Below are 24,864 nucleotides of genomic sequence, written 5' to 3'. Positions count from 1 at the left end.
AAACTGGGAAAAGAATCCAGAATAAATAACTCATACAAATCAACATGAAAAAGACAAAAACTGACAGAAAAGTGAACGAAAGGTTTTAACTATCACTGTGTGTAGACGAGAAAACCGAATGGCTAGTAAATATCTGAAAAGATGCTCAGCCACAACCACAGTCAACAATAGGTAGATTAACCTCCCCCCGCCCACCAGTATGGTAGACATTGAAACGGCCAGTATGGAGGTTTGACGAGGTGGTGAGGAAAATGGGCCACTTATGCACATTTGCGGGAATGTAAAATGGCCTGCTGACTTTGGAAGCTGTGGCATCATCTGATAAAACTGGAGCTGGGCATACTCTGTGCTCTGGAAATTTCAGTCCTAAGAATATGCCTTTATATACAGACACTCTTGAATACATGGTCCAAGACACAAACTAGAATGTTCTTAGCAGCCCTGATGTAAACAAAATCTGGAAAACAATCCAAGCGTCTGTTGCCTGAACAGTGATAAATAAACAGCATTATATGCACTTAAGGAAAGCTTATACAGCCATGAAACTGAAGGAACTGTGGCTACCACAATAGCATGGATTATTTTTGAAATGTAAATTGGGGCAGTCCTAAAACAGACTGTAGAATGATAATAGCTAATATGTATAGAGCCTGCCTTATGTTCCATTTATATACAAATGTCTTAAACAATCAGCTCATTTAATCTTCACAAGCCCACTAGGAAGGAAGCACTCTCACTATTTTCATTTTGCAGTTGAGGAAACCGACACACTTCACTAACTTGCTCAAGGTCTCGCAACGGACCCGGATGTCAAAAACCAGGTAGTCTGTGTGCAAAACAGACTCTGTAGTATGATTTGGTTTTGGCCTAAAGTTCAAAATCAAGCAAAACCAAATGGATTACTTTTAATGATACAACCATATGTTGTAAAATTAAAAATAAAAGTGAGTGAATGATTAACCCAAAATTCAGGACAGTTGTTCCCTGTAGAGGGTGAGGAGTTGTGATCATAGAAATGTGAATGGAAATTGCAAAAATAAGAGCAATTTAAAAAAACTGAGAATGAGTGCATGTGTCTAAATGTTTTATTGTTCTGTATACCTTATGCATATTTTATAACTATTCTTTTGTTTCTATTCAATATTGAAAGCAATTGCAGAAAATAAAGGAAGAAGATGAAAACTTGCTGACATGGCAGAAAAAGACTTACTTCTTCCTGATAAAATTTCTTGGATCTTTGCTGATAGAATCCTTAGAAAAGTCCACAGAAACTGACCCAGGTGTAGAATTTTCATTATCCAAAGAAGTTTTGGATAATGAAGTTTGTTTGACAACAAAGGGCAGCACAAATGCCTCTAATTGCAGCCTATCCAAAAGGCAACATAGCAGGGCAGCAAAAAATCCATTTCAGCAACACAGGATTTTAAATCATGTAACCCAAACTCAGGCCTTTATCTTCCTTGTGGTTATAGATTGATGCTCCTTCTTTTTGCCATTGATAAAGAGATACGGGAAATAGAATTCCACCACCCATCATAAATTGTTGAGAAATTATTCCTTCAATTACTTACATTCAGTTTTTAAGTAACAAAATTCAAATTGTCAGCTATTTTAATGTTGCTCTTTGTATTAAGTCCTGATGGAGCTTTTCCAGCTGCAGTAATTACTGAAGAAAGTCTATCCCTGCTCTCCTCCATTTACTGCTGTGTAATATCTCATCATTCCCCAAGCTCAGCTCAACTGTCATCTCCTCTGTGAGGATGTCTCTTCTAACACCACCTTGCTCATCCCCAAGCTTTGCTCCCTAACAGAGTCACCAGTCACTCCTCTGTGTCCCCTTAGCACTTTGCACACACTTGGAACAACAACAAAAAACCCTTATTAGCATTCTCCTTGCCCACTGTGAGTTGTTGATTGTCATTCTCACCTAGACTGGATGTTCTTCAAGGTAGGATATCAAATCCTACAAATCCCTAAGTTGAATGCTGAATATCTAACGGCAAAGGGTCTTACATGAGGTGATGACTGTGATGATGATAAAAATAGCAGACAGTATCTGTTTAAGTGCCGTCTTGCTGCATAACATGCAAGTCTAAAGGCAATGGCTTAGAAACAATGATTTGTTTTGATCTCTCCTGGTTCTCATCTGGTTGGGTTCCTCTTAGATCCTCCATGCTGTTGCATTCAGATATTTATCTCAAAGCTGGACTGAGCTGACTCTTAAGTCTAGTGCCTGGTGCCCAGTGCCCCTCAGCCTCCATGTCTCTCCATGAGATCTGTCTCCCAGGGTTTCTTCACATGGCAGGAGTGCCTCACAGCATGGCAGTCATAGCATATGACTGATGGAAGCAGATAGAAAGCAGAGCTGCCTGGCTGTTAAAGCCTCTGCCCAGACTTGGCACAGTGTCCCTTCTGTCATATCCCATTGGTCAACACAGCCACAGACTCACACAAGTTAAAGCAGGTGAAGAAATAGATTCACCTCTGAATGGGGAGTGTGCAGGTCACATGGCACTAGAGCAGGTGGGATGGGAGATACTGTCGCCACGTTTAGGAAGTACCATCGGCTACAACATCTACCAAATGTTCCCCACATGCCAGACATGGTGCTAAACACACTGCACACATTGAGTCACTTAACCTTCTCAACAACCCTTTTAGATAATTACTATTTCTATTTCTAATTGATAGAAAAGAAAATGAGGCTCAGAGAGGCTGTCTAAAATGGCACAGCTGGTCAGTGTCAGAGCTGAGTCCCATTAAGTCAGCACAGGGCCCACTGTATTACTCACTGAAGCATTTGTCCTCCTCAACATGGGAGCTAAATAAATGTTTGAGTCTAATATTGCCTTTCTTGGGTTAACTCAATAGAGGTATTTTTAAGCTTCTAAAATATATACCTTCAGTTTTAAATTTTACATCCCCTCTCCAAAATAATAATAGGGGAAGAATTGAAGTCGAGAATGGAGAACCAAGCAGGAGAAACTCATACTTTCCTACTGGATATTTAGCCTGTGATAAAACTTCTCTGCTCTTGTTTGTGATCTGGTCTCTCTTCTTCAGAAATTCTGAAATTCCAGGCAGCCAGGCTGTCAGGAAATATCTTTTTTTTCTTTCTATTGGGTTCATTTTCCAGGATGTGCTGTTATTGGCCTTAAGTCAAATTTATTCAAAACTTCTGGAAAACTTTTCACCTTTTTGGTTATCGAGTGTATTTGGATATGATACAAAGTTTGCATGAAGTTGACTTTCCTTCCTATACCTTATTTGTGGGGAAAGTGTCAGGTATGTATAAAGTGGAACATGCAATCAACTAGTTATTTGGCCTTCATAAAGGACTCAACCACAAACGCTGGGTCTTGTTTTCAATTTCTCTGCATATTTACATAATCTAATACTTTGTGATCATTATAAACTGTCATTGGGGGTCAGCTTCTCCAAACACTGGCTTGGCTGATAACACTCCCTGGGATGGCTGGGTTTGCTCATTGCCAGGTAACAACAGATGTCCAAATCTTAACATTCAGACATGGTTAGAGTCATAGAGTTTGTCAAATTAGTTCATGGAGTGTGTTAATTTCCAGCAGTGGAAGAATATAAAATATGAGGCACCCAAATGATGAAAGATTGCGTATCTGTAAAAATGACTTTAGTAACATTGGAAAATATTTATGGTATATTAAAGTTAAAAAACAAAATAGAATGAATAGTTGTATAAGGAAGCCAAAAAGCAAATACCCAACAGTGCTAACTCTTTTTCAGTGGACTGATTAGTGTATTTTTTCTTTAGTCCTATTTTTTTGTATTTAAAAGTTTTCTACAATAAATATACATTACTTGAATGACAACAATAAATGCAGATGTTAAATAAGTCACAACCTTCTTTATTTTGTGGTGTTTTTAAAGTCCATATCTATGAAAAGTCCAACCTTGTGGCTAGTTAGCAGGAGACTAAGTTTGTTCAATGGAAGTTTCCCAAGTGGTGGTAGGTGAGTTAAATCAGCTAGTCCACCTGCAGCTGACAATCCTGTCATTATGAAAGAAGAAAGGCTATCTTAAAGTCCTCCACTCCCCCATCACCACCCAGCTTCACGAGTCTCAGGGCCAGCCACACCTGCTGCTCCTGCAGTGGTGTCTCTGGCCGTGTCTGCAACCTCTGGCCAACTCGCTCCTGTGACCTCTCACAGCTTGTAGTGTTTTAATTGCCAGCCAACCACGACACCGAATCTCAGCTACGTGACTTTGATGGCACTAGTGGGAGACACTGGTTGGCTTGAGAGTTGGTTCATAATTAGTCCTGAAAAGGCAGCCACACTGACTACTCTGTTGGGTGCAAGACTCTAATCTCAGGATGCCAACATTACTGTTTCTCCTTTCCCCCAAATTCAGTGGGATTTACACTTATTAATTCCTGCAAATCAAAATGCAGTTGCTCCCTGAGGTCAAAGGCGGGGGGTTTCACATATATCATGATGGAAAATAATGACCTGGAATTGACAAGGAGCTTTATCATGCATCCATATAGAGGGAAATATTTATTGGGCATTTCCTGTGCACCAGATATTGAACTGGGCCCTTTGGGTATCCATCACCACCCAATGATTGAATGAATTTTATCAGGCAAGTTTTCAAAGGGAAAATATGCCCCTCATAAGCAAAACAGTCATTCAGTTTGGGAATGTGTCCCTTGTGGGCTACACGCAAGGATGGTTTTCCTAGTCATTGTGAAGCAGTTCAGTATGGCACAAAGATCACAGATTTTGGAGTCAGAGGGATGTGGCTCTAACTGACTCTGAACTGGGGAGGCTATTATCCCAAAGTGAGGGATTCTCATGTGGTGACATGGGAAGGGGGTTTCAGTGCTGAGTAGCTGACAGCATGGCGCAGATGGTGTCAAATGACTAACAGAGTCCTTGGCTTGTAGTCACGACTCGCCTGTAGGACTTTTTATTCTTTCTGCCCTTTCATTCTCATAACTAGACACTGAATTCAAGTGGAAAAGTATTAGGAAAGTATTATTATTTTGCTTATTGATTAATGATTGACATTTACTTGAAGCTGGCTTCAATGATGTCAATACAAAGAGGCACTTTCTTATACTTTTTAAACTTACTGTCTCAGAAGGTAGTGAGCCCTTTATCCTAAGACTATTCAAGAAGTTTCTAAATGGTAAGGGTTTCTTTTGGGGTTGATGAAAATGTTCAGACATCTGGTAAGGAACTTGTATTTGCAATATATAAAGAATATAAAAATACTAAAATTGATGTGGGTGATGGTTGCCCTGTTCCATAAATATACTAAAAACCACTGTACACTTTAAAGTAACGAAGAAGCCTTCATGTGAGAACAATGATCAGTCACTTCTGTACATTTATCTACAGAGTCCAATCATCTGAAAACATAAATCCAGAGCTGAAATGGGAAGAGAAGTTTTGGGGTTAAGACGACCTTGGGTGACCCGAAGCTGAAATTAGCCTTGGTAATTGGTTTTAACCACAGCATACATTGCCTAATAAAAACTACATGTGCATGCTGGAAAAAACAAAAGAGTCTCAATTCTATCTCACAGAGCTGTTGCTAATGGGGTTACAGCCATGTGTGGAAGCTTGAATTCCAAATCTCTAAGATTCTCTCTTTTTGAGACAAACTCTTATTTTTTTCTACCATCAAAACTGTTTCCAAAATAGACGTGAAAGACAAGTTCCCCGAAGCAAGAAAAGAAATACTAGGTTATTGTTAAAGAATTTGATTAAACTTGCATTCCTATGTAATACTAGACTATCACAGAATAATTGTGTTACATGTGACATAGCACTGCATGCTAGGAACCAGAGGGACACAGCCTATTCTAACACTCCTAGGGTATAAAGTATTAAGTTAAATCTTGGCAATAAAACTGCCTCGTAAAACTTTATAGGTAACAACTGAAACGTCCAACATCAAGGTCAAGAGAAAAACCACCAGATAAAATGTAGATCCACCATTTGTTCTCCAAATTCCTTAGGGCTAGGGGTCCAGGATATTTTGGATTTTAGAAAAGTAATATTGTGCCTGTGTTGAATCCTATGTAAGATCCCCAGTAAGCTCTGAGGCGGCACCCATTCATTAAACACGTTGCTATTCCTGCAGTGACACGTGGATATTCACACCAAGTGGGTCAAACAAAGAACATACAGCACTTCACCTCACTGGAGGTCGCATCTTGTCATCAAATTCGTTATGAAAAAGTTTTCAGTATCCTGAAGCCTATCGGCTTTGAAATGATGGATAAGGGATAATGAAACTTTTTTTAAGCATTACTGTTATAAACACCCTGATTTTTAAAAAAGATTTACTCATGTGGGCCTAGGGTCATAATACAAAGCATTATGAATAACTGAAAACAGTACAAGTTTTAAAAGTAGGCTTCCTGAAGTGTCAAAATATCACACAGATATAGAAAACGGAATTTGTAACAAAAGAGTGGTTATTTCTGGCCACTGGCATAATTGGTGATTTTCATTTTCTTCTTGGTACTTCTGTATATTTTCTAAAATTTCTGTGAGGCCTAGGAGTCATTTTCAGGATGAACAAAGCTAGTTTACTGTTAGAACTCTATAGCATATTTCAAAGTGGATGCCTTGAGGGCACTGGCTCTCCCATCAGCCCCCTGTCCGGGATGTATGAGAGCATCTTCCCCTGAGTTCCCAAAGGAGCCTGGCCAGAGAGGGCGTTTGCTTACTGGAAGGGCCGAGAAGCAATCACTCTAGTGACCTCGTCTCTCCCCAAACACTCAGAACTGCAGCACCAGGGATCTAATCTGTTCTGTCCAGAATGATGAAGAGATACTGGAAACCAAATCTGAGACTCCGGTGTCCAGCCCTGAGGGCGTAATGGACAGAGGGCAAGTTTTGTTGCTGAGACAGTTCATGTAGACTAGCCTTCTAATTTCAGAAGCAATTTAGAATCAGGACATCAGGACGCCATAGCTTTGTGGAGTCTTCCCATCACTTCCTACATAATACGAAAATGATTTTCTTAACTTACGGCTAATGCTTTTTGAGGCAGGGACTAGATCCTGTTCATCTTTATAAGGGAGGTGCCAGGCTCAGTGCCCGGCAAAGTGTGTATTAGTCGGTAAATGCTTCTGACCCAACTGATACACTTAAAGGGAAATGCACGTACGCGTACTTACTCGTGTGTATGTGTGTGTGTATATACATATACATCTATATGTGTGTGCATGTGTATAAATATATAATCTATTTCTATATCATCCTTTTATTTGTGTTTATTCATTCCTTCTTTGTAAAAGTTCCAAATGGAGAGAGTAAGAAATTAGCTGTAGTTACAAAGACCATTAAGAATTTCACGTTATAAAATCAGAATTCCAGATTATAGAATTGGGAGATGTGTTACACCGCATTTTGAAAGCTGTGCTACAGACTAGACTCAGTTGAGCGTTAAAAGAACATCCCACTGGAATGAAGGGCTGCAAATGGCAAAATATCCTTCTTTCTTATGTGTGAGTTGTATTCCATTGCATATGTAAGCTGCATCTTCTTTATCCATTCATCTGTTGATGTGCACCTATGATGCTTCCATATCTTGGCAATTATAAATAATGCCATTAATAGTGGGGTGTATGTATCTTTTTGAATTCATTCTTATTTTGTGATTGGCTTTATTCCTTTGATAACTATGTAAGTTTAAAAAGCTAAAGCTCTAAGCGCTTAGAAACAGTGAACAGTACATACACATAAATTTAAAAATATGTACAGTATATTGTATACATGTATTTACATGCAATATATTCTATATGTGTGGTCAAATTGTAACAATTCTACCTAATAAAACTGAAAAATGAAAAAAAAAGAACATCACACGGTCCAAGTATTCTGATTTCTTTGGTCGGGGGAAGGTCACTGAAACTGCTGTTTGTTTAAAGCTTCCCTGATTATTCTACTGATCAGCCAGGTTTAAAATCTACTGCCTTGAATTAACTGGTTTAATGCTTTTCATAGAGGAAGGCGTGCTCCCCCAGGCATAGCAGAACAAAACCCTGTGTGTGTAGTTAGCTATGTGTGCATGTACATGTGTAGGTGGAGCGAAGCAAATTTCCAATTTATTGTGCTCATGCAACATCCAATTCGTGACTGACTTCTCTGAGTCACATCTTGATAAATATCAGAGCTACCTGTGCAGGCTGCCAGGACGGAGATGGCTCTGGGAACCATTGTTCTTCAGTCAGATGCTTCTCAAACTTTAACGTGACTATAAATCAACTGGGGATCTTATAAAAGGACAGATTCGGATTCAGCAACCTTACAGGAGAAAACTAATGTTTATGAATTTATGACGATTTGGTCTGTTTTCTGGTCTATGTATTGGCAGCTTCACATCTGATGTGACTCTAAAGCTGAACTCAAAAAGTGCTCTTTGGAAAGCTTGATCAAAAGCAATTGCCAAGAGCTCACTGTGTGGCTGAAAAACAAAGCTACCCCGAGTCATGAGAGGGAGACGCCGCTCCTCTTTATGAAGGAGACCCTCGGCACAGGATGCCACCACGGAGAGAAACAGAAGCAAGGGCTGAAGGGTAGGGATTCTTGACTACAAAGCCAAAGGGAAACTCATAGCAAATATTGCTGAGATTGTCTGAGTAACCCTACTTTGTCCCCAAAGAGGGATATGGGTCTGAAGCTGGGGCTCCTGCCTTTGTGCCACCCTGGGCACCAACCATGTGCCTAGTGGCCACCTGTGCGACCCAGGCATCACCTGGTTACCCTGGGCTGTCCATCAGCCTCCCTCTAGGACCAGGGATCCACCCAGGAGCCAGGCACTCCTCCTCTCCAGGTCAGATCCTACTTTTCGGAGGAGGGTTGTAAGTAACTTCTCAGATCTCCAGGAGTCAGGTAACTTCCTGAATAATGAACAGCTATACAGTGACCGGGCAAGGCAAGGGATTTACACCAGGTCTGCCCGAGTCTGAATCTCATATTCGTTTTCACACAACGACTGCTCATTTCACACAGAGAAGAACCATGCTGCCTTTCCAATTGGCAAAATAAAGAAAATAGATATGTAGACTGATTCTAAAATTAGTACACTAACTTTCTCAATTTAAAGGTCTTTTGTTTTCTTACAACTTGGAGACCTGCTACCTTTTTTATTATATTCATAGACATAAGGTATGGGACAAACTTTCTACTGATTCAGATACACATTTGGATATCCCCAACCGACCACATCACCCACCCCGGGTGCTCCACAGAGAAGATGGGATTCCAGGTTCTCTGCTGTGGGAATGAGGGTGCAAACTGCTGGCCTTTTCGTTCTCATGCTACACGTGGGTGTGAAGTGATGGGTGGTTTCGGATGCCCTCCCGGCGTTCTGGTGCTGAGTGTCTCTAGTCCCTGCACCCTGCTCCCACGACCCCCCTGCATCCGTGAATCTGCTCTGGCGGACAGCAAGGGGCCTGCCCGCAAAAAAATTCGCTGTTAATGGGGCAGGTGCTCGCTGAGCACTCACACATCCTCGTGGGGGCGCACTAGCATCCCTCCTCAGTGCTCCTCGGGGACCTGACTCCCATCCCGACTAGGAGCCAGGGAACTAGTGCTCACAGCGACGTGCGGTACTTACTGCCTGTTCATCGTGCTTGGCACCGGGCAAATGAGAGGGATCTTCAACTCAGCCTGCGGAAACAAAAGCAAGCTCATTATTGGGCCTTACCCACCATGTTTTAATTCTGGGGAACATGCTCCTGCCACTTCCTGTTAAAATGGGATACAGGTGTCAGCTTAGAGGAAAAGACAGCAGGGGAATCAATCCAGGTCGATAATTGGTTTATTTCAGGAGCAGGTGGGGGAGGGGGCTTCGTCCCTGACATGCTGTCCTCTTTCTGTCAGCATCCATCCCATCCGCCCCGGGGAAATGAGCGAACCTCTCCCGAGCTTGTTTTCCCTGGCGTGCAATTGTGCGCCCCCCCGGGCACCCAGGGCGCGTTAGCCCAGGCTGTGCTCCGGGGAGCCCACGTGCGTGCAGGAGAAGCGACGCTTTTCTTTTCCAAGTGTGATTTTTGTCATGAAATGTTTATTGGAAATTATATTTATAAACCGCTTCACGCAGGATGCAACAATTTATTTGCGGCTTGTATTCATCCGCATAGGAGAGATCATTAGCCCCATTAACCATATAAATTAGCAGCAGAGACCCTGGGGGTATTCAGTAGGGCTTTACGTCAATGATTGCATTCAATCTACACAGAGATGCTGGGAGGTGTAAAGGATATTACCCACGGGATCAGTTGGGGTTCCAGCAAGAAACAGATGGCACCCTCAAATTGGGTAATTTGAGAACAGTTTGATAAAGAGACCATTTAAAGGATATGGGCAGGGTGTAGGAAATCCACAAAGGATAGTGAAAGACCTTGGAGGGGCTGTTACCATGCCTGGGCCTGGAGGAGTCCGGGGAGCCAGGGGTCACAGGGACTCAGAGTCGAGGACGGTGGAAAAAGAACTGTGGCTTCCAGTTGAAGGACCCACAGGGAGGGAGCTGTGGCAGGTGGAATAAAAATCTGCATCTCAGACCCCTCCTACCCCGAATCTCTTTTGTTGCTGTCTCCCATCAGCCGAACTCAACAGGAAGCCAAGTGAGAGGAGCCACTGGCATGGTTTCTATCCATCAGCCCCCTGGGGCTCCCAGCTGAGAGCAGTAGGTTTGAGAGTGGATCTCACTGTTAAAGAGAATGAGGCTCCAGGAGGTTAAATTATGCGCCCAAGATCACCCATCTGCAATAAGAGCCCACAGGACTCAAACATTCCGTTTCCTAGCCAGTCACTACTCCTAGATCATTCTGCCATCCCTGTGTCCATCCATTCATCCGTTCATCTATCTGATCATGATTTACTGAAACTAACTTTGCTCAAATTTTGTGCCCAATAAGAAACATTCCCTGCCTCCAGGCATGCCTGAGACTCAGCATGAGATAGATTCTGTATTAAACAGATGCAGATTAAACAAACAAAAAAACAAAATTCTAACTCTGCCTTGGACAGCCAGGGGAATCTTCATAAATGAAGTAATACTTGAGCTGGAGCTTGCAGAATAAGTCAGCATCTTCCTGGCTTAGAATTAAGGAAGGTGCTCTGGGCAAATGGGGTGCCATTTGCAAAAGTGTGTGGTTAGAATACACAGTGTGACACAGAGGCTTTGCACAGCTTGGTGGGACCGTGGAAGCCAGCAGCTTGGATGTTGATAGCATGTGGCAATGAGCTTGGGAAGTACCACTGGGTTTTGATTGTCAAGGACCGCACATGACAAAGGATGAGATCTGGATGTGAGCTGTGTGATCTTGGACCAGTAATTGAAGGAAAGTTATTAAAGAACTAGGACTAAGCTTCAGGTCCTCAGATACCCTCTGTATTACCCCACAGCCATTCCCCTCACCTTGTGCATCTAGGTCAATGAATGACAGCAGGTGAAAGGGAGGTAGCAATTAAGTACTCATGCATTGACAGTTCTCTCTGGATGGAATGTGGGGTATCTAGCTCATGCACGGCCGATTTGGAAGCTGTCTTGTCATCCATGCTGGCAGGAAGAAGACTTGAATCTTTATCAACATAATACAAATCAGGGACATCTAATACTGGAAGAGTCCTGGACTGGAAGTTGAGGGACTCTATTCAGCTCCGCTGCTATCATTAAGTAGTGTGTGACCTCTTCTGAGCGTGTGGTCTCTCCTCATTTATAAATGGCAAAGTCCATATCTTCCTTTTCCACAATTAAGTGTGAAATAAGCTGATGCATCTGAAAAAATCTTATAAACTATAAGCTTTATGGAAACATGGGTATGCAATTACTTGTATAACAAAGTACAGTTTGCAAGTTGCTTTAACATTGGTCATGTTATATATTTGGGTATCTAGGGTTATTGACACTGATTTTTGGATATTACTATTTAGAGGCATTAAGTTACTCAATTAGAGTAACACAGGTCAAATTTACAACCCCTTCCCCACTTTAGGAGCATTCACAACTTAAATGTCTTGCTTATATAGTTATTTCATTCCTTTGAGTGTGTTAACCAGCAGTACTGAAGCAGTGTTGAAATGAGATAACATAAGTTGATCTTTATGGAAGGCTCCCCATATGCCTGGCTCTTGGCTGGTGCTTACACTCAGAGTTAAGGAATCACAAAGTACAGGACACTTTCCTTCAAGGCTTATTGCCTTGGATCAGAGGCCTGGGAAGGTGGCTAGGGAAGCTGCTTTCCAGCTCTGAATTGTTCAAGGGGTAGCCTTGAACAAGGCATTGGAAGGTTTCGAGCCTCAATTTTTTCTCCCGAATAATGAACGGGTTGGGCTCCGTAGGTCTCTTCCAGCTCAAAGATTCCACAAAAAAAGTTCCATTTGAAAAACTACAATCCATCCATATTTGGTGACAAAAAAATGGTTTTAAAAAGTTGGAAGCCTGCTATTCCATTTCTCACATTTTATTGTCTTCTCTAACAGAGCTCCTGGCAGAGCAAAATTGCAGAAAGACTCTGACAAAGTGTGAACACAGGGCAGCAGGGATGGACAGAAGAGGCTGGGGAAGGAATTCTTAGCTTTTGCTTTATACTTAAACCTTTGCAAATTATTTGATCTGTACCATCAAATTAGGTTTGTATTTTAACGTCTTAATACAAATTCCAAAGAGATATTTTACTAGCAGCTTTTGAGAGATGTGAGCAATTTATTGTACAAAAAGAATTTTAAAATGTCATGAAGACAGTCCAACTCTTCTGGCATTTGAGAAGCAAAATTCAGGGTCTTAGTGACCCACATCAGAGGATGAGTCAGCCCTGTGGTGTCATCCACATGACAGATTGGACGGCACTCCACAAGGCGAATTGCTCTTTGCTCTACTCAGAATGTCTAAGCCCCATCTGAGAGCACCATGGTCTTATCAGATCTTAGTCATTTTGTAAAGGATGTGGCGAGAAAGAGATGTGGTGAGTCAGACAGAACTTCACGTCCATAGGTTTTATGAAGGTAATGTATTATAGAAAAGACAAGGCCCTTCTCTTTCTGACGTGTATATTTTCAAAACAAATATGAATGAACACTGAATGCCTCTTATGTATCCCCCGCATCCACTGTAATAAGCCCATACGATCTGCATTATCAGCCTTACTTTATATAAAACCAAATTGACATCCACACATGTTAAGTAACATTCTCTACCAGCTGGTATTGCAAACCATTGGCCTTGAAACGTTCTAGTCATGTGTTGGGACATCTGCTCCCAGCCTCAGTTTGATTATCTGTAAGATGGGGGTCACACCACAGCTATCTGTAGAGTTCTTGTGAGAATCACTTGAGAATATATGGGTCTCAGACATGGAGAAATGGCCCATTAATATTAACTTGAACTTAAAGATTAATTCAAGGCCCTATATCACCTTTGGGTTTTAGTCTCCAGAAATGAGAAGTGCTTATTCACCTACAGTTGGTGGCCACCAGGTGAAGTAAGCATGTATTCTCATACCTGTTTGCCCTTCAGAGAGACCTGGGAAACTTTAAAATAATACTGATGCCCTAACACAATCCCTATGAAATTACCCAGGACATATTTCACAGAACTAGAACAAATCATAATAAAATTTATATGGAACCACAAAAGACCTAAAATTGCCAAAGCATTAACTGAAAAGAAAGAAAGAGGCTGGAGGAATAACTCTCTCAGACTTCAGACAATACTATAGAGCTACAGTCATCAAGACAGCATGGTATTGGTACAAAACAGACATATGGACCAATGGAACAGACTAGAGAGCCCAGAAATGAATCCACAAACTTTTGGTCAACTAATCTTTGACAAAGGAAGCAAGAATATACAATGGAATAAAGACAGCCTCTTTAGCAAGTGGTGTTGGGAAAACTGGACAGCAGCATGTAAATCAATGAAGTTAGAACACTCCCTTACACCATATACAAATATCAACTCAAAATGGATTAAAGACTTAACCATAAGACAAGATACAATAAACCTCCTAGAAGAAAATATAGGCAAAACATTATCTGACATACATCTCAAAAATGTTCTCCTATGGCAGTCTACTCAAGTAATAGAAATAAAAGCAAGAATAAACAAATGGGACCTAATGAAACTTACAAGCTTCTGCACAGCAAAGAAAACCATAAGTAAAACAGAAAGACAACCTATGGAATGGTAGAAAATTTTTGCAAATGAAACCGACAAAGACTTGATCTCTAGAATATATAAGCAGGTCATATGACATAATAAGAAAAAAACCCAAACAACCCAATCCAAAAATGGGCAGAAGACATAAACAAGCAATTCTTGGAAGAAATACAAATGGTCAATAGGCACATGAAAAAATGCTCAGTATCACTAATTATCAGAGAACTGCAAATCAAAACTACAATGAGGTGTCACCTCACACCAGTCAGAATGGCCATCATTCAAAAATCCACAAATGACAAATGCTGGAGAGGCTGTGGAGAAAAGAGAACCCTCCTGCACTTTTGGTGAGAATGCAGATTGGTGCAGCCACTGTGGAAAACAGTATGGAGATTCCTCAAAAGACTAGGAATAGACTTACCATATGACCCAGTTATCCCACCCCTGGGCATATATTCAGAAGGAACCCTACTTCAAAAAGACACCTGCACCCCAATGTTCATAGCAGCACTATTTACAATAGCCAAGACACAGAGACAGCCTAAATGTCCATCAACAGATGACTGGATAAAGAAGAAGTGGTATATTTATACAACGGAATACTATTCAGCCATAAAAACCGACAACATAATGCCATTTGCAGCAACATGAGTGTCCCTGGAGAATGTCATTCTAAGTGAAGTAAGCCAGAAAGAGAAAGAAAAATACCATATAAGATCGCTCATATGTGGAATCTAAAAAAAAAAAAAGAACATAAATACAAATCAGAAACAGTCTCATAGACATAGAATATAAACTTGTGGTTGCCAAGGAGGCGGGGGGTGGGAAGGGATAGACAGGATTTAAAAATTGTAGACTAGATAAACAAGATTATACTGTCTAGCACAGCGAAATATACACAAGATCTTATGGTAGCTCACAGAGAGAAAAATGTGCCAATGAATATATATATGTTCATGTATAACTGAAAAATTGTGCTCTACACTGGAATTTGACACAACATTGTAAAATGACTATATCTCAATAAAAAATGTTAAAAAATAATACTGATGCCCCCAATTTTTGAGTCAGTTCTTCTGAGTTAGAGCCCAGGGACTGACATTTTTCAGATGTCCCAGGAATTTTAATGGACAGTGAGCAGAGGAAGTGGATGTACAAATGTTAACCCACTCATTAACGTCTGCGCATCACCCACCCCTCGCTGACAATTCTCTGTTATGGAAAGTAACAAATAATCACACTTCCATTCTCCTTGCTGTTCTAAGCTCATCTGAAATGGAAAGAGAGCAACCGCCACTGCTCACCAAGAATCCTCCATACGTTAAGAGTTAATTCTGAGTTAATTCTCGATGAAATGTTTAAAAGAAATCTACCGCATCCCAATGTTTATGACCTCAGTGAGAGTGAGCAAGGCCACCGAACAGCAGTTCCTCTGTCAGACCTTGTCTGTACCACTTTCAGGGACGAGATAGGGTGATGGTTACACGATGCTGGAAATGTCCTAAATGCCACTGAATTGTTCTCTTTAAAATGGTTAATTTTATGTTAGGTGCATTTCACCTGAATAAGAAATGAATATTTTTAAAAAACAGATCTTGTCTGTAAGCAACAAGTAAGTAAAAGCTGGGTTCCCACAGCTGTGGTACAAGGTAGAATTTGTTCCGCAAACATTTATTGAGGGTCTGCTGTGTGCAGGGCATGGTCCAGACACGAGGTGTGGGAGACCACAGAGCAAGGCTCTGACCTCATAGCACTCGTCTGTTTTCTCCATGGTGCTGTAAATAATTGTAAAGGGGTGAGATTAAATATGTACCTCTAAATAATAGAGGAACATGAGGTGTTCGTGGAATTCAGAGGAAGGCACACCCAGTGGGAAGGCATGCCGAGGGAATCCACGGAGAAGGGTTTCCTCCCAACTCCTCTATAGTTTTCCTTAGAAGGAACCCTGATCCCTACTTGGGGCCTGATAACCGAAGGGAGGAGGGACTTCCAGGCTGAGGAGCATCCCCAGGCCTGCAGGTCTTTCTATGGGAAGCTTTAGGATCTAGACACCGTCTGAGATAAAGGAGCATCATCAGATCCTTGCTTTTCCTGCCTTCACTCATGGACCCGAGAGGCTGGGGTGCCCCAGCCGTGGCCACATCTCACTGTGTTCAGTACATTCATTTTCTATAGGAACCAAGGCATTTCTATCATTTCTCTTCCAAGTTGGCCACAGAAATAAAGCCTAAGCATGGCTTTGGCTGCCAAAGAGAAGTGACGCTTAGGTGCCATCGGTCAGTCACAGCGGGGCGCTCAGTGCAAATGGTACTAATCTGTCCAGAGCTGGCCGTGCCGTGGGGATGCTGACTGCACACTGCCTGCACGGTCCCCCAGTCAGGGAGGGACTGGGCAGGAAGAGACCCTGGGCCCTCGGGGAGCCACAGGAAGAGGCCACCTGTTTTCATGACACCTGTTTATTTCTCCAACAAGGGAAAATACTGACTGCATTAAAAATTAGACACCAGTGCAGATCTAATTGTAAATGCCAAGCTGAAGGCTAAAATTGCCTGACTGTCCACTGGGCTCCAAAGCCTAGGCAAAAGGGCTGGAATAGGGTTGTGATTAACTTATTTTGGCTTAGAAATCTATACTTTCATTTCAATAATAGAGTTTCTGTGAGATGTGGAGACCCCTAAGCGTCTGGGGCTCCTTGGGGGTCCAAAAGGAACCCCAACTTGAGAAATGCCACCCTATGCTCTGCTGCTTCCCTATAAAGCTTATTTATCCCCCTCAAGGTATAAAGAGGACAATGTCAAAGATAGGTGCACAGCATGGCTGGAGTCCTGAGGGTAAAGGGGTCCCTGCCCTAATCGTCCATTTTGGCCAAATAACCCCACCATTTTGGAGATGATATTTGATTAGCTCACTCTGTAGGCTGAAAAGCATTTTGTAAAGGTAATGGATTTGTTGGTTAAAGCACACCCATGTTTCAGAACACCGAAATAAAGGGAATGGGATTCTGCAGATTGGGAGCATTTGTAAGACTTTCAAAGAATAGACATTACATTCGTGCATTAAAACCAGAATGGCTGCTTCTGAGCTTGGAACACACCTGAGGTCCTAGTGAATGTGTTAGGAAGGAAAGACTTGTTTTATAAACAGAATGAATTTTGGTGAGGATCTTAATCCAAGAATAATTAATACCCTTCTGGTATTGTAAGCAATTTAAACAATTGGAAACATGTAAAGCAACAAATCCTATTTCCTTGTTATCCTGGAGAACTCTTGTTCTCCACTGGGAATTCACTGATGCCAAACTGAGCTTGCAAAGAGACATTTTTATCATAAATATTTCTGCTGCATTTCAACCTGACCTGAAATTAATATTTCATGAAGGGAAAACAATGCTTTTACAGTAAGGACATTTTTTGTTTTGCTCCCAAACATTTCTTCTTTATTCCTTGAAGATAAAACTTATGAAACTGCTAGCCTCTGTTTTATTGCAAAATTTAAGAAACATCATTCTAATAATGACGACGTACCTAAATAGATACAGGAAATGACCGGAAGCAAACTAAGAATTGCTGAAAAGAATATTAGAATCTGTCATAAAGCGAAGATGTAGCCATGCAGCTCAAACTAGGTCAAGGCTGAAGGAGAGGGTCTAAATTAAGGGTTGATGCTTTTTCTCATTAAAACAGGAAAATAAGAAAAGAACTGAATATAAAATACATACAACATGCATCTAATTCTTCACACAGTAGCACCCAACATATCTAAAATGGTGGATGTCATCTGGGGTCAAGGGAGGGAGTGACATGACATATTTGGGGAAGACAGCCAGGAAGTGTGTGTGTGTGTGTGTGTGTGTGTGTCTGTGCATGCACGCATGGGTTTTGAGCAAGCTTGTTGAAACCAAGATTTCTCAGATGAAGATATTTATTAATTTGGTCACAATGATATGTAATTTTCTTCTATCTTCATATCACAAATGGGAAAATTTCATTTTAGAGATGCTCATACTTAGAGCAAGATATATGCTGATTGGATTTCTAATTCTATCTCCTGGTCAGGGCAATCAGCTAAATTTAATTAAATATAACATTTAATTTTATTGGATTTCCAGTGAATGGAGGCATTTGAAATCAAATGGATTGTTATTATAGATTTTTTTTTGAGGAATATGGGAGATTGCTTTCCTATTTTTTCTGATATTTAAGTATGGACATATTTTGTTAACTGGTAAAAGATTTTTACCAACTGTCTTGGTAATAAGTAACTTCCCTTAAGTATCTCTAGGCCATGTGCATGTGCATCCGTTTTTTATTTTAAATGGTTTTGAAAACACCCTTAATGAGCTGATGCAATCTATCATTTAGGAATTTTATTACTCCTGGAGCTTTTTGTTGTCAAAAGCCATCTCCTTTTCTATTTTGAAAAAAAGATTCCCTTCCTTCAGTGATATGAATTTTTTCTTTTCCCTTTTTCCCCCATTCAGTAGTAAATAGCTCTTTCTTTTCCTCATTCACTCATCTTGTTTTCTCATATTCCTTTCTTCTCTCTGTCTTCCCTTCCTTCTTGCTTAATTTCCTCCTCCCTTCCTCTTTCTGCTCTCTTATCATTAAAGTTATTTTACTGTTCAGATAAAATGAGACTGTAAATAAAATATAGATGATTAAGAGTCTAATTAAATTTTTTTTGAAAGTTCATGTGTTCACCTTGTTCCTGTTTTCATTTGGCTCTCATAAATGATGCTAGAAGCACACCGATTATGGGCAGGTACCGCCAGGCTGAGGTTAATCTGAAGATTCCCAACTGTGATGGATTCTCCATTGATTGATTAATACATTGGGGCAGTACTGAAGGCAAATTTTAGGAAAAAGAAAGATATAAGAAAATAAACTGAGATTCAGGAATGGATCTATTTGTCTGCCAATCACAACATACAGGACAGCCTACCTCCCCAGTCATTACTAAGCACCTGCTGTATGCTAGTCATTATCTGAGGACCAGTTTCACCATAAGAAGGACCTCAAAGAAGTCTGAGGGAAACTTAAAATCCAAAGAAGAGGCATGAAAGAGGTGGGAGGGAGGGATAAATTGGGAGCTTGGGATTCGCACATACAAAGCACTACTATGCACAGAATGAACAACAACATTTTAATGTATAGCACAGAGAACCATATTCAAAGGCTTGTAGTAACCTGTAATGAAAAAGAATATGAAAAAGAATATGTATATATTTATGTGTATCACAGAAACACTATGTTGTACACCATAAACCAATACAACTTTATGAGTCAAATTTTACTTCAATTTAAAAAAAAGGGAAGAAAAAAAAGAAAAGGCATGAAAAGTCAGGTAGTCTAACCAAGAATGGACTAAGAGTGATGTAATTAATAATAATAATAATAATAATAATAATAATAATAATAATAAATAATAATAATAATAATAATAATAAAGATGATAATTACAATGATATTGGTGGTACCACTTACTGAATGCTAGAACACTATGTAGGACATTCCATTTAATTTAGATTCCATGGTAAGGTAACAATCCAAGTGACCCAGATTTTTCAATATTGAACAATTCTGTCATTTTGTTCAGTGAGAGTCCTCTTTGGCCAAATCTGTCTAGCGAACAAATGCACAGTATGGATTCAGATGAGATCATCACTTAATTTGTAACTTCAAGAGCATTTAGAATTTAACTCCTAAATTGAACTTCCTTTATATAATTAATGCTTTCTTTGTCCCTTCTTTTATTCAGGATCACTTTCCTAGCAAGATGTGAGGCAGGTCTTTAAGCCCAGGTACACTGAATTGTACCGTGAATTGTACAAGTTGACCCTCACTATCTCTAGTCTGAAAAATGAGGATATAAGCACTCATGCTCCTTTACTCAGAGGGTGATTCTGGAAACCAAATGAGATCATGGAAGTGAAAGCATTTTTTAAATTCTGAACTTTTGCAAGTCTAGTTCAACAGGCAAGTATTGAGCAACTTCTAAGTTTCAGTACCATGAACGGCACAGAGGATATGAAATTGGCAAGGAAAGTATTCCAAAGGAATTCCTATCATTTTTCATGAAATCTTTGTATTTTCAGAGGATCAGTGCATTTGAGGAGTTGAGAGATACTATTAAAGCTTTGATAGATGACTGATTGAAATAAATGCAAAAATGAGGAGATTAACTTTCTGTAGAAATCACCTCAAAATAAGACTTCTTTATAGGTCAAAATTCTTAAAAAGTGACACCCTCCCCAAAAGAATCTAAAGATGGTTTATTTGAATGTAAACTCATGATAACTGTGCTAAAAATGATAATATAGCCATTAGCATTTACTTTACACTTAATTATTGCTAGACACTATATAATATGTAACTTTTACATATTGCATCTCATTTCTCAACACAAATGCAAAAGGTAGGTCTTGCAATTCCAGTTTATAAATGATAATCTAAGGTTCTGAGAAGTTAAATAACTTGTCTAAAATTAACCTGCTAGGAAGTAACGGTCTGAATTCAAACCCAGGATATCTATTTCTTAGAGACTGGGTGGGGTGGTTTAACAGAGAGAGCTTGGCAACAGAAGTAGGAGTTTGGGATAAGGACTGTGTGGATGTGTTCTCTGGGAAGGCCCCTGACCATGGAGTGGTCCGGAGATCCCTAGATTTGCCCAAGAGTAAGGGTGACCTGCTCTATGAATATTCATAAGCAGTTGTAGGGCAGCCTGGCTCCCAGGTACCTATCGAGATAGCAGACCATCAATAGCTTAGCAAACCCAGCTATTACAATGACCCAGCTCTGACTTTGTGCTAACCAAGCTACCTCCTGACAGTCATTTGATATCCTGTGTAGATTTGCCTCCTGAGAGTGAACTTACAACTTGAGTACACTTTTAATGCTTGAACAAAGTCACAGAAGATGGATGGAGGTAGGGCCCCGAATACCAGAGTCAGGCAATGCCCTTAAGTCCCATCAACTCTGAGTGCCTTGGATAAAATAAGTCTTCTGAATCTGCAAAGCTGATGACTAAATGTGGGTCCCCAAGGACACCACAAAGGCTCAGTCCTCTCAGAAGCTGGGCTGGGGTTACTAGCCAACTTTTGTATTTATCTCACGCTAAATACAACAGAGAAGACACCACAATTAAGGACTATGCCCTCAAATGCATGGATATTGAATTTCCATGTGGTACCCAGATCTTTTGGCTCATACTTGGCTCATTAATATGCAAACAGCTATGCACAAAGCCATGTAAACAAGGTGGCATTCTAATTACCACACATAAGTGCTTGGGAAACAGTGTTTCAGTTAGCATCACCAATGAAATATGAAAAACAAACTCACATGCATATCGTTACTGTTGCTTATGGCATATCTGGGACTTCTAAAATGCTGTTGGTTAGTCTGAAGGAAAATGATGCTGTGATCATGACCCTGAGCACATCCAGCAGGGCTCTGATGGAAAGGAGTGCAAAGAGCAGGAGCTTGGGATTTCAGTAGACCTGGCTCCTCTTTCTGGTGTGAAATGGACAATGTATAGAATCTCTGAACCTCGGTATCCTCTTTTTGGAATAAGAATAAGTGTATCTACTAAAAAAGTGAGAAACAATGAGTATTCATTATACAGCACATAGTAGGCACTCAAATGGCAATCTACTGGTCATTGCTGTTTGGAAGTCATGATTAAAATTAAGATGAAGAAGCATGGCGATGATTCCCAAAGTATTCTGTCTGCAGATGTAACAGAAGCAAAAAAATCACAAAAATTTCTATGATGCTGTTTCCCACAATTCTGTTTTTCATAGCTAACCTGTGTAACCTGATGTTTCTCAGCCTTCTTGATAACTTTCCAAAATCGTTGAAAATCTTATTCAATCTGTTAAAAATTTTAAATCTAACTTAGGCTCAACTACTCATTTCTGTTTAATAATTTAACCCTTCTGAACATTCTGTCTTTCTCATGCTAGGATGGGTAGGCGTGGCCTGGAGCCACTGTCCAGAGCCCAGGGCCTGGTGGACCTTGGCAGTTGCCTGCAACGGTGACTCTAACTGCTGGATGTGGTGGTATTCATAAAAGGATACTTTTAGATTTAACTCTGCTGCTCCCTGTGACCTTGGTGTCAACACTCCATGGCTGCCATTTATCCATTTCCTGCACATCTCCTGTGTCAGACACTCCAAAGATGCTCTTTTTCATCACTCAGCAACCCATAATGTGTATTAATCCACCCAGTTTTGAACTACGAAACACCAATGACAGCTAACCAAAGGTCAGAGAAGTTAAGCCACTTACCCCCCAAACACATAATTAAGTCACACGCCCCATTCACATTCAGCTTTGACAGACCTCAAAGCCTCCTCTCCCTATCACCATACCGTCCATCCTCATCAACTACCTGAGCCTCAGTTTTAATATCTAATACTACCCTGCCTACTTCATTAAGTTGTTGAGATCGTTAAATAGACAATGTGCTCAAAAGCTCTGTATGTCGTGCAAGGCCATGTAACTGTGGTATGTGACTATCCTCTAATGAGATTATTAAAGTGAAATCATCATAATTTATCTGTATGAATCATCATCATAATTTATCTGTATGAATCAATTCCATGCTGATTATGATCATGTTTTAGGAATAAGGCCAGAGCTGATGTGGGATGAGGAAAGGAAAGTAATGTAGAAAGAGCCAACATTTGTTGAGTACATGCTAGGTATTAACTATACACTGTATGTCATTGAATATAAATATTATATTATTGAGGCTAAAAAGTTGTCAATACAAGTGATGTGCTCTTGCTCCATTGTAAAGATGCAGGAATTGAGGATTAGAAGGAATAAAGTAACATATCTGGTCAAGCTGCAGAGTTGGGATCCTGAGCAACTGAGTTAGATTTTAAATTCTACAGTCTTTCCATGACAGCATCTGACTCATGGCAAAGTGAGCTGGAGATGGGTTCAAGCATTAAGCAAGAGGGAGCCAGATAGTACAGAAAACCACATGACCTTTGGTTTTAGGATGGTCTTGTTTATAGAGTCATCTGAGAGGGCTCCTTGGAGAAAAGAAAGAGAAATATCACCTTTAAGAGGGCAGGGGTCAAAGACCACTCCATGAACAGACAAAAGATGAGCTCTATGAAGCTGCAAAGGAACAGTGGCCACCATTCACATCAGTCAGAATCAGGTGCAAATCAGTGCAGTTTTGAATTCTGTTACTGATATCAGTGCCTGGACCACCCTGAGCGCTTACTTGGGCCACTCAAGGTCTTCATGAGTAAACCAGGGAAAATGATACTTGACTTTCAAGGTTGGATGTAAGGATTAAATGAGTTAATGTATAGAGATGGGTTGGCAAGAAACAGAGTTAAATAAACACCAGTTGCCCTTCTTGCTTCTCTAAGGCATATTTTATCTTTAGTTTCTCAGAGGATTTCTGAAGCTTTGTCATTTCGTGACTGACCTCCAATTAGCCTGACCTACGATCGGCTTCCTGGTTTTTGAAATGCCTATTCCCTGTGACTTGGGTGGCCCTTGAGAATCCGAAGGAACAACTTCCTTGAGGGGCCATGCCACAATAGGGAGAGATAAGTAGGTAAGTAACGTTGGTTCAGGTAATAAAACCAGCGCTGATGGAATCCAGCTGCATCTTTTAAAGTATAGACATTCGGGGACACCCGTTCTCTTTTCTGCCTTGCTCTAGTTTATTCTTTGTTCTCTCTAAGAAGAAGAGGCATCTGGAAGAGATGTCTCCTGGTACCCCCAGAAGGTGGGCATTTTACCCTAACTTTACTCCCCTGTTTTGGACTCCTCACCTCTACAGAGGGAGGATGGTCAGCATGAATGCAGAGTTCACACCCTCCTCCACACCAAGACAGAAAGAAAACCATTTCAAGTTAGAAAGTTAAAAAAATACACATATTCCCACAGAAGCTCTAGGACTTAACATCTACTTTCAATGGCCTACTTTGAATCAAGGCTATCTTGATAAAATTCAGCCAAGAAAGCCCACAGCTTTTCTGGCCTCTAGATTTTAGTGGCCCACAGTCGAGGGCCCCAAGCTCCAGGAAGAGACAATTGAAACATTTAATCTTTTCATTTTTTATCGGTTAGTATCATGATTCCTTCTTCCAGAAGAATAAAGGGATTTTTAAAAGCTGATTAAGAGAACTGGCTTGCTTTCTGCCTGTTTGATGCTTTATAGAAGGCCCTGCATTCCATGTTAGAAAAACCTTTTATTCTTGGTGGTCAGCTCTTTCCCAATGATCCTTTATGACACAGAGATGACCACTCAGACCAGGCTGGCCTACATGGCTTACCTGAGCAACGTGGGGAGCGCAAACAGCCTTGTGCTGAGATGTCCCTTGGTGGGGGGCTCTGTGGTAGCATCACGAGGAACTTCAGGAGCTGGCAATCCGTTCAGTTGGCTGAGGATAGAGTTATTCTCAATGTTAAGTAGTGTCCTTTAGCAGAAAGCTCTGCCTCAGTCCGTTTTAGGTCTGGTTTCCTGTGAAATGTGGCCACAGCCCTTGGTTGTTGTGATCTGTGTACAGGTGGGACTTCCTCTTCTTGAGTTCAAGTGCAATAAATGAAGCTGTGGGAGGCTGAGGTCTCCCAACCCAAAGGGTGTCCTTAAAGACACACAGCGTCCTTATGTGGCACCTCGATATTGCCAGAATGCACTAGAACAGTGCATTTGCGTTTCGTTAGTAT

At 40.8% G+C, this 24,864-nt stretch overlaps 1 protein-coding gene across 1 annotated transcript in view; it reads right to left on the bottom strand.

Annotated features, from left to right (window-relative positions):
• Nucleotides 1-24,538, bottom strand: part of CLNK (cytokine dependent hematopoietic cell linker) — a 140,956-nt gene extending 116,418 nt beyond the window's left edge. Inside the window, exons 1-2 of the mRNA XM_072946278.1 lie at nt 24,471-24,538; nt 9,619-9,671 (exon numbers count right to left, since the gene is read on the bottom strand). Of these exons, the coding sequence (XP_072802379.1) occupies nt 9,619-9,629 (11 nt within the window). The 5' untranslated portion in view covers nt 9,630-9,671; nt 24,471-24,538. The remainder of the gene's footprint in view (nt 1-9,618; nt 9,672-24,470) is intronic.
• Nucleotides 24,539-24,864: the final 326 nt, after the last annotated feature.

The sequence above is a fragment of the Vicugna pacos genome, chromosome 2 (assembly GCF_048564905.1).
Source record: "Vicugna pacos chromosome 2, VicPac4, whole genome shotgun sequence".
Classification (NCBI taxonomy): Eukaryota; Metazoa; Chordata; class Mammalia; order Artiodactyla; family Camelidae; genus Vicugna; species Vicugna pacos.
This window is presented reverse-complemented; position numbering and strand designations above follow the sequence as displayed.